Source organism: Gracilinanus agilis, chromosome 2 (assembly GCF_016433145.1).
Source record: "Gracilinanus agilis isolate LMUSP501 chromosome 2, AgileGrace, whole genome shotgun sequence".
In the NCBI taxonomy this organism is placed as follows: Eukaryota; Metazoa; Chordata; class Mammalia; order Didelphimorphia; family Didelphidae; genus Gracilinanus; species Gracilinanus agilis.
This window is the reverse complement of record NC_058131.1, coordinates 424,426,412-424,442,484: the sequence shown is the minus strand read 5'-3', so window position 1 is coordinate 424,442,484 and position 16,073 is coordinate 424,426,412. Positions and strand designations below refer to the sequence as shown.

Below are 16,073 nucleotides of genomic sequence, written 5' to 3'. Positions count from 1 at the left end.
TAGACACTTCCTAGATGTGTGATCCTGGGCAAGTCACTTAACCCCCACTGCCTAGCTCTTACTATTCTTCTGCTTTGGAATCAATGCAGAGTATTGATTCTAAGATGGAAGGTAAGAGCTTGAAAAAAAAAAGACTTATTCCTCCTTTTTGGTGAGGGAATGTTAATCTTTCTATAGTTTCTTCAGAACAAAGAGCTCTGAGTTTCTTTATCTAGTCTGGGTTTTTGGTTAGTATGCTTTTGAAATCTCTTGTGGACATTTAAAATGTGGATTGAAAACAGGATTTGGAGTCAGAAGGTCTGGAAAATCTCTCCCTGTGCAATTACCAGCCTTGTGACTGTGGGCAAATTATTCCCCCTCTCTTGAGATTTCCTGATCTCTAAGGACAATAAAACGTGGAGTGCTTATCCCCCAGGGTTGTTGTTAGGCTCAATGAGACGGTTCCCATCTCTGCAAATGCTGGCATCTTAAAGTCCTATGTAAGTGTCAGTGAATAGTCATGATGATGTTAGCAATAATTTATGGACCATTCATATAATAAACTTTCTCAGAGGAAGTTGGAAAAATTCTTTGCTAGTAATTCATGGGCCATTGAGAAGCTTTTAATTACAGCTTTAATCTGGTCTTCCTGTTTTCCAGCTTTGCAGAGAGTCTATATTCATCTTCTTCTGTGTAATTGTTCTCTTGTTCATTAGATACAGGCTCATTCATAGTCACAAAACCAGTAAGTATACAGGCTGGGATCTGAACCCTTCTAGATCCCAAATCCAATATCTGATACACTGTTCCCCTTTACCACACTCCAGACTACTATGAATCCTGTGGTTTGGTAACACACTGTGTGTCTATTGCCCAAGGACCAGCCTTAGGGCCAAAAGGTCCTTCCCCAAGGGTTGGCTTAAGAGGAGGAATTTCTTCAAACACAGGAAAGTAGTGAAATCATCCATTAAACCAAGGGCTTTTTTTTTTTTTTAACTTTTATCTTTTGTCTTAAGAAGAGAAGTAAGGAGGGGCAGCTGGGTGGCTCAGTGGATTGAGAACCAGGCTTAGAGACAGGAGGTCCTGGGTTCAAATGTGACCTCAGACACTTCCTTAGCTATGTGACTCTGGGCAAGTCACATAACCCCCATTACCTAGCCCTTACCACTCTTCTGCCTTGGAGCCAATACACACTATTGATTCCAAGACAGATAGGGCTTAAAAAAAAAGAAGAGAAGGGCTTGGCAATGGGGGTTAAGTGATTTGCCAGGGTTATACAGCTAGCAAGTGTCTGAGGCCAAACTTGAACCCAAGACCTTCTGTTTCCAGGCCTGGCTATCTACTTAAGCCACTTAAATGTACTTAAACTAGGAGTTCTTAAACCTGAGGTCCAGAAACCTTTTTCGTTTTTTAAGTATCTTGCTAACTAGTTTGATAATTGGTTCCTTTGTAATTTTATGTATTTATTTTATGCATTTAAAAACATTATTCTGGAAAATCCATAGGCTTCATTAGACTGCCAAAGCAATCTGTGCAACCAAAGATTCAGAATCTCCTGGCTAAAGGATGGTAGGTCGTAGATGAATGTTGCTGAAAAGAGGACTCATACTGCTGAAATGATGGATCCTTCAATTGTTGAAGCAAATGTTGTAAAGTAAAAGGGCTCTTGGGTAAATCCTTTCCTTGTGGAGGACGATATAAACTAGTCTAATTCTGGGGAAGCAGACTAAGCTTTGCAGAGATGTAGCTGGAGTGATGGTGCAATCTGCCTCCTAACAGCTGATAGGAGGTCAACAATGAAATCTGGGATTAGTGGGGAAAAGAGAAAGAGGAGATTTTTCATTCCATCCCCAACTCCTGTAGCTGAGGGCCAGATTAAATCATGTAGAGGAAAAAAAGGGGACAAATTGTAGATGAGACAGGTCTGAGTAGTGTCCTTCTTCTCTGCCTGCCTGCCTCTCTAGTTGAGTCACAGAAGCAGAGGACTTGAGTCAGAAGAGAGCTTAGTGATCATTTCCCTTATTTTCCAGATAAATGGGAGGCCCAGAGCAGAGAGAAGACTTGCCAGGCTCTCTGATTCCAAATCTACTCTTCTACTTTGCAATATCCTGTTTCTCTTGTGACTTGCCCTTCCATAAACTATTCTCCAGCTCCCCAGGAAGAGGCTGCCCTAATACTAGACATACCTCTTACCACATTAGAAGGGAGTTTCTGCCAATTCAGCTTTTTCATCCTCAGAGTGGGAGGGTTGACTTTCCTGTGGTTTGGAACTCTTACAAGGCCCAGACCATGGTCCACATGGGCAACTACTATTTCTTCAGTGCCATTCATTGGAGGGGGTGGTGGAGGTGGGACACATGCCATGCCAGGTAGAGGGGGAGGAGGAGGGATGCCACCCAGGCCAGGCAGAGGGGGAGGAGGAGGGATGCCACCCAGGTTAGGCAGAGGAGGAGGAGGAGGGATGCCACCCAGGCCAGGCAGAGGAGGAGGAGGAGGGATGCCACCCAGGCCAGGCAGAGGAGGAGGGGGAGGGATGTCACCCACACCAGGCAGAGGGGGGCAGGGAGGTGTAGTAGAGGGAGTATTTGTCATGCCAGGCAGAGGGGGAGGTGGTGGAGGAGGAGGAGGAAGGACACTGGTTTTACTGGACATAGGGGTGGCTGGAGGAGGGGCCCATAAAAAGTTAGGCAGAGGGGGAGGGGGAGGTGGTGGGGGAATACTGGCTTTTCCAATGTGGGGGACTACAGCAGGATCTGGGGTACATGTATGTAGCTCAGGGGTGGTAGAAGCTGTCTGCATTTGGAAGGCTGTAACAGTCTCTAAAGTGCCATTGTCAGATGATGGTCTAGAGGCCTTTTCCTTCTGACTCCCCTTCAGTGATGGGTCTGCTCTATCCAGGTTGGTTTGAATACACTTGTGGGCTGTCTTGACCAGGTTACAGATCTTGGGACTCTGTTGAGGCCGCACCTTCATGGACAGGAGTCTTTCCACTATTTCTTCAATGCTGCTTTCTTGGACTGCAGAGAAGGGACAAAGAGGGAATGAAGTTAGGGAGATATAAGTATGATGGGAGAAAGAGGGGAGGAGGAGAAGAGGAGAAGAACAACAAACCCTACAAGGGAGTGACAAATCCCTACTAGAGCTAGGCTAGAGTGGAGCAAATGGTGCCCTTTTGCAAAAAGGAAATTGAAATGGGATAAAGTTCTAAAATCTTTTTAGCCTAGAGAAGAAAAGACTTATGTGAACATATAGGATTATAAACTTAGGACCTGAAGGAATCAGAAGAATTATTTCATAGATGGAGAACCTTGAAGTACAGAGGTGAAATGACTTGTCCAAGCTCACATAGTTAGGAAGTAGCATAGTTGAGATTTGAACCCAGATCTTCTAACTCCAAATTCAGTATTCCTTCCACTAAACCACGATTTAAATCTCTTCCCTTCCTCACCTCCAATTATTGTCTACAAGTCTGGAAGGGTTGTTGTCATATAGGGATGGGATTAGGTTTTTTCTATTTAGAGACAGCTAGGTATCAGGTAGCCTCAAGTCAGGAGGACCTGGGCTTAAATTTGCCCTCAGGCACTTCCTAGCTATGTGACCCTGGGCAAGTCACTTAACTCCAACTGCCTAGCCCTTACCACTCTTCTGCCTTGGGACCAATACACAGTATTGATTCTAAGATGGAAGGTATGGGTTTGAAAAAAATATATTGTAGCTCTTTGTGATGGCAGAGAACTGGGAACTAAGGGGCTATCCACCAAATGGGGAAGGTTTTTAATAAATTATGGGATATGAAGGCAAGGGAAGATTATTGTACCATAAGAAGAGGAGTAAGGGAGGAAGAGCAACAAGCATTTATTATGTGTCTGCTATGTACCAGGCACTGTACTACATAGCTACTTCTGTCTTAGTATAAATTCTATGAAAGAAAGGCAAGAGTTAGACAATAAGAAATAAGTGACTTGTTCAGGGTTATACAGTTAGGAAGGTGTCTGAGACCAGATTTGAACCTAAACTTGAACCTATTCAAATATTATTTCATTTGATATGACAAAAGGGACAGTTTTCAGAGATACTGAAGGAGACTTGTATGAACTAATAATGCAAAGTGAAGAAGCAGAAGCAGGAGAACAATTTATAAGTCATCTGGGAACAAGCCACCATCAAGAGAAAACTCCAAAAGACTCAAGGATATTGATCAATGCAACGATCAGTACAGTTGCAGAAGACCGACAATGAGCCAGCTGTCAAGTAAAGAGAACTTTAAAATGAAGGGCTAAGACAAGATGATCTCTAAGGGGCCTTCTAGCTCTAAAATCCTATGATCCATAGGGTATGTGTCTTGTCTATACATCCTCAGGGCTGCCCAGCCCTTTGTCAGCAGGAGTTTCATGGCAGAGGGTTTAACTTGCCCTCTGGCCCATGACTTTTCCCCAGTTGGGAGCTCTTTAAAGCTCTTTACTTCAGGAGCCTGAGTCTCTGGAATGGAATGTTCTAGGATAGACACTTGGTGCTGAAGGACTGGCCTGTGACCTTGGGCAAGTCCCTTTCTTTCCCTGAGACTCATTTTCCTTTGAAAAGTGACATGACCAGATGATCTCTTAGAACCCATAACATTTTTTGATCTTATCATCCAACGGTTCTGACTTCTGCTCCTAAAGCTCTTGGTTGGGCTCATATTTTCCAAAGGGTCTCATCTAAAGGTCCTGGTCTTTTCCAGCTCTGAAGCTTGTTATTTTAAGATGGACTCATTGACTAAATTCTAGAAAACAGAACAGAGACATCCTGCTTCACCTAGCAGGGACGTTAGGGAATTGATTCCCGCCCTCCCCCCAAGTTAAGATCATAAAATGAGTCAGGAAGATTTTATAGAAATATATAAATGGCAGAGGCATCTAGGACATTTGTTGAGACTATTTGAGAATTCTGGAAGGGATGCCCTTCATATGATTTTCTGCTTCTATTCTCTCCCAAAGGGCTAAATGAAAGGCTTGACTAACTGATATAATATGGGACTCATTTATGGCTGAAATTTTAACCTGAAATTCTGAATCTGAGAGCCAAGAGTTCTAGCTTAGAATCCTGGCTCTCCTATTTACTAGCTAGGTGACTGAACAAGTCCTCTCTCTCTGAGCCTCAGTTTCCCTTTCTTTACAATAAGGGATGTGGATGGGATGAGATTCCTTTTGACTCTAAAAAATTCTGTGTTTGAGATCTTATAGGTACTGAGTGACCCAGGGAGAAAGATGGAGGAAGGACTCTGTCACTTACTGGTTATGACCTTGAGCAAATTAATTATTCTCCTAAGACCTTGGTTTTCTCATCTTTAAAATAAAAGACACACATGTGTACATGCCCTCTCCCAGCCCATTTGTTCCAAATCCAGTTAATATCTGGAGAGGGTCCTAGATGGCAATGAGGCAGATCAGCAAGGGTAAGGAAGTTCTGTAAATATTCCCTAACCATATAACATTCTGAGGGTCAGTATCATTACTCTCCCAATAACCTGAGCTCCTGGAGGGCAGGGACCATGTTTTCTTCATTTAAACAGATCAGATAGGTAGAAAATTTTTGATTCAGTCCAAAAGACAACTGCACAAATACCACATAGAGGAGGCACAGAAAACAGTACCTGTAAAAAGGAGCTGGAAGTTTTGGTGGACTGTAAGCTCAATGAGCCAACAGCATACCATAGTTAAAATAGTAGATAGGAATTTAAGCTTTATTAAGTGAGGCAGCATACAAAAGACTGACTATTCTGCTGCCTCCGGCTTTGGTCAGGGCATATGTGAAGAACTAGTTTCCGTTCTGGTGCTACATCCTCCTATGCCCACAGGAGGGCAACCAAGAGGATGAGGTGCCAGGAGAATGTGCCGTAAAGGTTGGTTGTTGAAACTGAGAATGTTTAGCCTGGAGAATCTGAGGGAGAAGGACAGGCCATGCCATGATCACTGCCTTTTAGCACTCTGGAGAAGAAATACTGGGCATGTTTTACTTTTACCCAAGAAAACAGAAGTGATTCTGCAACAGAAGTTGCAGAAAGACACCAAATCAATGTAAGTAAAAAGTTAGTAGCAGAGTTATTCCTCTCCCCCAAAGGAGGATGGGTGATGCAATATTTACCCTAGAAAATTGCCCTGAAAGGAGCAATTAGAGGGCAATTCTGAACCCCTGAGAAAAATGACTTCTAAGGGCCTTTCTGGCTCCTGAGCTTCTGTGATTCTGTAAAGGAGGTGAAATGGTAAAATTTCAATCACCTTGCTAGGTAGATGGGAGAGAACTCTTTGGCCCAGGGACCACTGTGATGATCCTTCTACCACACTGAACAGGCAGCCTATTTCTTACACAGGACCAGGACTGAAGAAAAAGCATGATGGTTAGAAGATCAATCTTGGGGAGATGCTGAAGACAGGATTCCTGTTCAGGTCTGAGTTGGACTAGGTACTCTCTGAGTAAGACTGGGGAACCTGAAGGGTAGCATAAGGATGGCAATAGAAAAGAATTAGGGCTGAAATCTCCTTTCTCTCCTTTCTTAGATCCAGGATGAGATAAGAATTAGAAGGAAGCTTAGAGACCAGTTTATTTCACTCCAATTCCTCAGGCCTTCGAGCTTTTCTTTTCTTCTCAGGAACATTATACTACATGTCCCAATATTTCCTAGATACAGGCCAAAACTTCAAGGGGATACTTAGAGGCTGGTGGACTGCTAAGAAGAAATGAGTACTATGATAAAGGTCTGGTTTTATAGAAAGTTGGAGCAGACAAAGAACCTCTGGAGTCAGGAGAGGATATGGAATTGGGAAAAAAAAATTGTTTCAGTCCTGGTTCTATCACTTACTGAAGTGAAAATTCTGAGCAAGTCACACTCACAATCTTCATCAGTTTCTTCAGTTATAAAATGGAGATAATATTTGTACCATGTATATAGCTCACAGAATTTTGGTGAGGAAAGTACTTTTTAACCCTTAAACAATTTTCAGTTGTTTTTCAATTGTGTTGTGACCTCATTTGGGTTTTTTTAGGTAGATACTGGAGTGTTTTATTTTCTTTCTAACTCATTTTATAGATGAGGAAACTTGCCTAGAATTGCACAGCCAATAAGTGCCCAAGGATAGATTTATTTGAACTGAGGAAGATTAGTCTTCCTCATTCCAGGCCTAGCACTCTATCTATTGTGCTACCTAGCTAACCTAAAAGTGAAGATGTGAGTTATTATTATCATTTTTATTATCTGATTCAACTTTCTCATTTTACCAAGATGGTAAGTGAAGAATAGAGAAGGGCAGAGGTTTGCCCTGAATCATGGAGAAAGTCATTGCAAGAATGATACTTTAGAGCCCAGGTCTCTTCAACCTTTGTCCCGTGTAAGTACTAGGTTGAGTTTCCAGTGTGAAGAGAGGGTCAACAGTGGTCTCCCATCTGCCTAGCAAGGTGACTGAAATTCTGCCTTTACAGAATCACAGAAGCTAAGGAACTAGAAAGGCCCTTAGAAGTCACTTTTCCCAGGGGTTCAGAACTACCCTCTCAAATTGCTCCATTCAGGACCATTTCCTAGGGTAAACTTTGTATTGCCCATCATTTACCTCTTAGTATTCCTGAAATTATTAGATCTCTTATGAAATAGGATCTGAAGCAGTAAGAACTTGGGTGGGAAGAGGGCTGGGAAAGGTTCAGAGCAGATCTGTCTGTCTGTGGGCCCTAGGGAAGGGAGAAAGCGGGGAGGTCACGTTGGACAGTGTTGTCTAGGACAAAACTTGGAGAATGGAGATGGTAACCTGGGATCAATACTTACCATCACTGGCTAAGAGCACCGCTCTATTCACCAAGATTTCTAGGGCTTCCCACAGCAGCAAGCTTGAGTGGTGGGTGGGTTCCAGGTGCAGGAGACCTTGCAGGACAGACAGTAGTTGGACTGAGATGGGGGAGCAGCTCACCTGGAAACCAAGAGGAGGACCTGTGGTCAGAATCATCCCCAACCCCCTTCCTCACGGTTCTTCCTCCATGACACAGTGAGGAAGACCTCTGCTCCAGTTTGGGCCAGCCAGCCCTGCCCCTCAGGCCATGACCAAGGGCTGATTCAGAGTCTCAGATTTCCGTTTCTACCTTTGCCTCCTTGTTTCCAGAACTCAAGCCCTGGCCAAGGCCATGGAATTCTGGAATCCCAGAGTCAAAAGGGACCTCAGAGGACTCTTATCCAACCTCTCCCCTAAAAGCAAGAACTGCTTCTATAATTCCTGATAGAATCATCTAATCTGAGTTTACACACTGATAGTGACAGAGAACTCTGTCTACACTAAAGTCTATGCTATTTTGAGGCATCTTTAAATGTTAGAAATGTTTTCCCCTCATATTGAACTTAAATTTGCCTCCTTTCTAATTCCTCCCTATCCTTCCTGGATCCACCCTTTCTTCTACATGTCAGCCCTTCAGAACTGAAGGCCTTTCTTTGCATCCCTAGAATTTAACACACTGGCACATAGTCTTATTGACTGATTGTGATTAACAATGAGGTTTAGTGGAATGCTTGCAGTATTAGAACTAGAGCAAATTTGAATCTAATTTCCAGATTGGCTATTAACAAGCTATGTGACTGTATCCAAGGCACTTCCCCTCTCTGGGCTCAGTTTTCTCGTGTTTGAAATGAGGCTCTTCGGTTAACTAATCTTTAAGCTCCCTCTCATACCTAACCTCCATCCTGTGTTCTAAGAGTCCTTCAATGAATCTGTCATCTCTCCAAAGCCTTCTTTTCCAGGCACAGCATCCCTTAATGATCCAAATGTGCCTTAAAAAGAAAACCTTTACCTTCTGTCTTAGAATCACTATTAAGTATTGGTTTTCAAGTCAGAAGAATGGTAAGCCACTAGTCAATTGGGGCTGATTAGTTGGGGTTAGTCAATTGGGGTTAAGTCCCAATTAAAAGTGACTTGCCCAGGGTCCACAGCTAGAAAGTATCTGAGGCCACATTTGAACCCAGGTCCTTCCACCTCCAAGCCTGGCTGAGCCATCTGGCTCCAATTTTTCTTAACGATCCAGGACACATTCCAGTTTGTCCAAATCATTCTTAAAATATAGTGACCAGAACTGGTTACCATTTATATTCTTGGCCCATTGCCTAACCATGGTCAGACCAGAGCAGGAAGCATTAGAGTTATCATCTACCTTATTCTGGACTCTAAGATTTGTATCAATTTGGTGCTGTCCCCTCCCCCTTAAAACCATTGCCTTTTGTCTTAGTATCAATTCTAAAACAGAAGAGTGGCAAGGTAGCCCTTGGTGGCAACAGGGGTTAAATGACCAGGGTCACACAGCTAGGAAGTGTCTGAGGCCAGATTTGAACCTGGGTCTTCTCAATTCCAGGCCCCCTGTATCAATTCAACTTTTCCCACATTTTCCCACTATCTCCATCAAAGGTTATTCCCTGGTAAGTCATCAAGACTTAAAGTTACCTTATAAATTATTTCATCCTGCCCTCTCCTCCCACCTTCCCCTTTCTAGTTTTATAATGAGGTTATTGGGACTAAAGGAGACCTATTTGCCCAAAGTCACACAAACATCAGAAGTGAGATTTGAACACCAGCCTTCTGACTCCCTGGGGAGTGCCTCTTTCCCTACACCAACTCTCCTTTATCTTTGGCTCTCTCATTGTCTGGAGCAAAGGCTACCTCCTTCCCTTTTTCCCTTGGGTTTTCCCTGACCTTATTAAACAGAGTGGAGAAGACCTCCTGGTGGTTGCTCATGTCAATCCCATCAAAGATTCTGAGCAGCTCTTCATCATCCTCAGACTTGGCTTCCTCGAAGGTCTCACATTGGATCAGAAGGTCCAAATCTTCAATGTCTCTGGAGTAGGATGAAGAGCGGGAAGAACTGAGAAGAATGATGGTGGAGGGGGAAACAGGAGAGGGACAGAGCCCCACTGCCCACCTCTAACCCATGTGCCCAAGGACAAAATGTCAGCCACCACTACTCTGGCAATTGTTTCCTCCCCAGCAACCAAGGTCCCTGGTCTCAGTAATTCCACATATGCATCCTACAAGGATAGGAAAAAGTCCAGGCTTCTACTGGGCTGGTCCAGGTTGAGAGCATTGCAGGACATACTGCTGCCAAATTACTGTTGCCTAGGCATTCAGCAGCCAGAGAACAATCGGTTCTCATATACAGGAGATCAGCAGAAAAGGCCTCTTCTAGGGAGAGGTAGAAGCAGACAAGGCCACATAGGGATGGTATTCCAAAGCCCACAAAAGTCCAAGTTTGATTTGTTGCTTTTTTACTGGTCAGTCATTTTTCAGTCATTTCCAACTCTTTGTGACCCCTTTTGGGTTTTTTTTTTGGCAAAGATACTGGAGTGGTTTGCCATTTCCTTCTCCAACTCATTTGACTGATGAGGAAACTGAGGCCAACAGAGTGAGTGACTTGCCCAAGGTAACAGCTAATAAATGTCTGAGGCTGAATTTGAACCCGGGGCTTCCTGATTCCAAGTCTGGTGCTATATCCACAGTTTTGATATCTTGCTCTTCTCAGGAGTGTAGGGCATACGGGAGGCCATTTGTATACTTTCTTTCCCTGCCCTGAGATTGTAAGTTCCTATCTTTTAAATCTCCAGAGCTGCACAAAGAGAAGGAGGTGCTAAATAAATGTCTTTTGAGTTGAACTCTATCCCTGTCCTATTTCTAAGCAGAGGTTAAACTCTGAGATCTAAATCTGTGTCTCTCAGTCTCTTCTCCTTGTCTCTTGACCCTTACATAGAGCAGGGCACATAGTAGCTGCTCAAGTAGGCCAACTGACTGACTGATGTCTGGGGTTGTTTTGGTTTGGACTCCTGGTCTTTCTCAAATGTGATCTTTCAAACACTAATAACTTAAAACCTACCTGGGTTTATCAAGCACAGGCCATATCAAAGTTATCTCATTGCCTATTCTAACTTGGTTACTAGACTGGTAGACCAGGGAACACTCTAGGTATAGAATATCTGGATCTTGGCAAAACTTTTCCCAAAGTCTCTTAGCCTAGGGGACAAAATGCAGAGATATCAATTGGATTATAGTATAATTATGTAGATTTGAATCTGGTTGATCAGCAAGAGCCAAGGAGTTATGATTAATGATCTGACATCAAATTGAAAAGAGGTCATTCAGGCAGTCAACAGAATCCAATGTCCCTGTACTATTCGATGCTGTTATCAACGTCTTGGATCTATGGCATTTTCAGATGATAGGAAGATAGGAAGCTCCCATCCCCAGTAGGCTAAATAAAACTCCATCCTATCTTTTGCAGGATTTCTAACATGCTGAATGATATCACCAAACACCAAAGCTTTAATGATGGGCCAAATCTAATGAGATTATGCTTAATAAAAAAAAATGTAAATACATTTCTATAACTGGATTTTAAAAAATCAATGCTAACAATAGGACAGAGGAGGCCTAGCTAGATGACTATATATTTTTTAATGGAGTGTAAGCTTAACAGTTTGACGTGACATTTATCAGACTGTGTACGTAAAGAGGGATGGTGTCTAAGACGAGAGAGATGATCATTTTACTGGACCCTACCCTCATCAGACTCTGTCTGAACTACGGAGTTCAGTCAAGATAAAATGAGTAAATTTGAATGAAGGTGGGTGACCAGGATGGGGAAGAAATCGGTGATCAGAATGTATGAGATCCAGCTGAAGGAAATGAGGAAAAGAAGATGTAGAAGGGATATGAGAGTCGTTTTTGAGTGTTTGAAGGACTGTCTGGTACAAGAGACATTCAACTTATTTTGATCAACTCCAAAGGGCACAACTAAGAAACACCAGGGGTAAAGCATCTTTGGAATAGGCATAATTTTATCTTAATTTCTTACTAACTTGAAAGTATTAGAAGCCTTTCCCTCAGAAATTATTCTTAGGGGGTAAAGTTGTATATTCTCTCTTCCTCTCACCACCACCCTTTAAAAAAATGTCAGATTTAAAAGTTGTTAGGAAGAGAGGCCCAAAAGGCTAAAATGGGGAAAGAATACATCACTAACATCTACTTTTTGGTTATAGATATAGGACAAACAGCTAGATACTAAGGAAAGAGAACTGGTTTGAGTGTTTAAATACTCCAGTAAGACTGATGGAAACAGCCTGAAAAAGCAATAATTTTCCAGGTTCCTTCTAACTAAAATGTGTTGTAGAGAATAAAACCATGACTAGGACAAAAAGAATTTTTTCTGCTTTCTGAACGAGTACAACACTTTTCAGGGGCTGGCTACTTAACCCCAGCTCCCATTCCCCAGTAGGCTAAATAAAATTCCATCCTATCTTTTGCAGAATTTTCTATAGTATTAGCAGCCTAAAATATTATCTCCACAGCGAGGCTCCTCAATGTCTAAACATGATCATCTTTTTAAACATCTCTCATCTCAGTCTTATGAGATCTTGACTTGTATCACACCAATAGTAAATGTAGCAAAAAAAAAAAAAAAAGGAATCAAGGTAAAAGTTGTGTCAGGAGGCAGGCTTCAGTTTGATAGAGGAGGAAAAATGTCCTATTACCAAGAGCCATTCAAAAGTAGAGTGCTTTGAGTTAGAAACTTTTAAGTTTTCAAGGAGCAGCTGGATCACATGATTAGAGATTCAAACACCAACTCCTTCAATTAACAAATGAGGAAACTAAGGTTCAAGAGATAACTTGCCTAGAGCTACACAGCTAGGAGCTATCTGAAGCAGAATTCAAACTCAGTTCTTCTTTTGTTAATTCCTACCCTCTGGTGATTATCCCCAATTTATCATATTTGCATCTTGTTTGTATATAATTGTTTGCATGTAGTTTAGATTGTGAGCTCCTGGAGAGCAGAGTGGTTTCTCCCCTTTTCTTCACATCCCCAGAGTTTAGCACAATTCCAGGGACATAATAGACATTAAAAATATGCTTGTTGACTTCATGGCTTCCAGGGCTCTAGCCTGTGCCACCTACCTGCCAAAGAAAACATGGCTCAATGCCACCGAATAAGTGGTGCTGTGGTAATTGTATAAGAGTTAAAGGTCACCAGAACCTCTTCTCTATCAAGGGGAGAACCAACTTTCTTCCTTTTCACACATGACAACTTTTAGGCAGGGGTGTGCCAATTCCAAATGGCTGGAGAGAGCCAATTGTTAAAACTTCAGTTTGAGCATTCATACCTTGGAAATTGATAAATATTACAAATCAGGTCTTAATGTATCATTTTGTTGCTTGTCTGGATATAAGAAAATGATGGCTAAATTGTTACAAAAGTAGATTAAACTTTAAAAATGTGTCATAAGTATGTCCTCCCAGAGCTGGCTTGTTAAATATTTACTAGCACACTTGATGGACACACTCTAGAGTAGATTCATGAGGTAGCACAGAAATCTCTGAAGAGATTCAGACTCCATGCCAGTGAAGACAAGGGAGAGGAACCTTATAATAAGGTGATCTAAGATCATATAACTAGTTCAAACAAAGCTCAATTCAGATGGGGAGTCTTTACAGCCATGATACTGAGACTGATTCATCACTAAAGACATTGGCAGAAGATGGTTGGCACAAATGGGTTGTGAACCTACATAGCTGGAGGAATATTCATGCTGACGAGATCAGATATCCTAATGAGCTGGCATTTACTGTTCTACTCCCCATTTCAGTGAGTTTAATGAATAAAGGTGGGCTTGAGTTACAGTACAAACAAGGGTGTGCTGGACACAGTTCCTATTAGCTCTTAAGAGCTAACACTTACATTTTTAGTGGGAGCACATATACCTTAGAAATTGGCAAATGCTACAAACCTGGCCTCAAATCCCTACTAGCCATGTGACTTTGGGCAAGTTATTTTTATTGTTGTTTGCCTCAATTTCCTTAACTGTAAAATATGGGTAATAAGGGCAGCTGGGTAGGACAGTGGATAGAGTGCCAGGCCTGGAGTCCAGATGACCTGGGTTCACATTCGCCTTCCTATCTGTGTATCATTCAACCCTGATTGCCTAGCCCTTGCCACTACTCTGCATTAGAATTGATACTAAGACAGAAGGTAAGAGTTTTAAAAAATGTGGGTAATCAGTGGAATTGCACATTGGCTATGGGAGGGGGATGGGAGGAGGGGAGGGAAAGAACATGAATCATGTAACCATGGAAAATTCTTAATTAAATTAAAAATTCTTAATTAAATATAAATTTTTAAAAATTTAAAAAATGGGTAATAATAACACCCTTATCATTGTTCCAAGACCAAAAGAGATAATATCTGTGAAGTGTTTAGCATGGTGCCTGGCATATATAAGCTGCTATATAAATGTTAGCTATTATTATTGTCCTTGTTTTGTTGATTGTCTAGATTTAAAGTGATGGATAACATGTTAATAATGCCAATTAAATTAAAAGTGTGTTTGGAGAATTGCTTGTTAAACATTTGCCAGCATAACCCCGAATAAGGGATCATAGCTATAAATTAAGATTTTCATGAATGAGAACACAGGCAATATAGTACAGGAGAAAGAGCACTGGATTTTATAGATTAAGGACCTGGGCTCAAATAGAAATTTTGTACTTTTGAACTACATCTCCCAGCATCCCTTTCCTCTTTCATCCCCACCTTGTGTGCTTACGTTGTATACATAAAGTTAGTTGTAACTTCTCTCGCTCTCTTCTCTCTCTAGACCTCGGCTGAGTTAGCTCCCTATTTACTCTAGTTTTTTATTTTCTCTTACTTCAAGTTGTTATTAATAAATCTTATTAAATATAATACTTGGAGATATTTGGGTATTAATTTTTAATCTAAAAAATCTAGAGTCTGTTGGTTATTAGCATGGGTATGAGTTTAGACCTTTCTCTAGGTCTCAGTTTCCTCATTTATAAAATGAGGGGGTTGGACATGATCTCTAAGGTCCTTTTCCTTATATGTCAATTTTAAATCTATGATCCTATGATCCTTTGTTGAGATACTCCTGACTCCAGATGCAATGTGGAATATAAGGCTGAGTGTCAAGATGCCCCCTGCTGAAGAAACAAGGAATAGCTCTCTCCAAAGGGTACCCACTCTGAGAGGAGTTTTTCATCAACAGCTGTTTTGGAAAGGTAGGGAGGTGGTGAGACAGGAAGGAAGTCTGGAGGGGGTTTGAAACCACACACTTAATTCTAAAAGTGAAATGGTCTGAGGGATGGGGAAAGCTGGAACTTACCTTAATTTGGTTAAAATATCCAGCAACTGGAGACCTGGGAAAATTGAACCAAAAGCAATTATTGCACTTGCTACCTCAGACAAGTCAGTGACTGGGTAACAACCAATCTATTGTCTCGACTTGGAAGAACAACATCAATAGATGAACACCGACCTATCTTTCTTTAATTGCTGTGAGGGTGGTGGTGGGGAGGAAGCAGAGGAAAGGACTGTTATCTTGGGTTTGACAGATGAGGAAAATGCAGCCCAAAGAGGGAAAGGAATGGCAGCAACCTAAGATCAAAGACAAATCTGAGTCTGGTCTCCAGATCCCTAATCCTTGGGGTGGCGGGGTAAGGGTGAAGCCCTTATTTCCACTACACCAAATAATTAATCTATAGTTAATTGCTTGCCCTCTCAGAAAGGGAGGAGAGAGGGAGAGAATTTGTAACTAGAAAATTTTTAAAACAGTTTAAAATTGGTTTTATACTTAATTTGAAAAAATTATATAATCATATGATATCTCTATATGACTATAATTAAATTATAGTTTATATACACACACACACAAATTATAGTTTACAAATACACACACACACAAAACAGAAAACAAGGTCTGTGCCATGTAGGCTAGGCTAGCTTGGATTGAGATCCAGGTGTAGAGACAGGAAGTCCTGGGTTTAACTCTGGCCTTAAATATTTCCTAGCTATGCAACCTTAACCCCCACTGCCTAGCCATCAATGCTCTTTTAGCCTTGGAACCAATACACAGTATTGATTCTAAGATGGAAGGTAGGGGTTTAAAAAAAAAGATTATGTGTAAAACTCAAAAAGTTTGTTTTAGGAATGCATGGATTATCTGCTTGAGAAGGATTAGGCAAGGAAAGGAGGATGTTTTGGGACAGATGAAGATGCTAGCTAAGAGTCTCCAGGGCAGCAAGGAGAGGAGCACCAGT

General features: G+C 41.7%; 1 protein-coding gene across 1 annotated transcript in view; it reads right to left on the bottom strand.

Annotated features, from left to right (window-relative positions):
- Window positions 1-16,073, bottom strand: part of INF2 (inverted formin 2) — a 90,282-nt gene that overhangs the window by 24,867 nt on the left and 49,342 nt on the right. The window contains exons 5-8 of the mRNA XM_044664645.1: window positions 15,140-15,173; window positions 9,675-9,816; window positions 7,772-7,913; window positions 2,166-2,996 (exon numbers count right to left, since the gene is read on the bottom strand). Of these exons, the coding sequence (XP_044520580.1) occupies window positions 2,166-2,996; window positions 7,772-7,913; window positions 9,675-9,816; window positions 15,140-15,173 (1,149 nt within the window). The remainder of the gene's footprint in view (window positions 1-2,165; window positions 2,997-7,771; window positions 7,914-9,674; window positions 9,817-15,139; window positions 15,174-16,073) is intronic.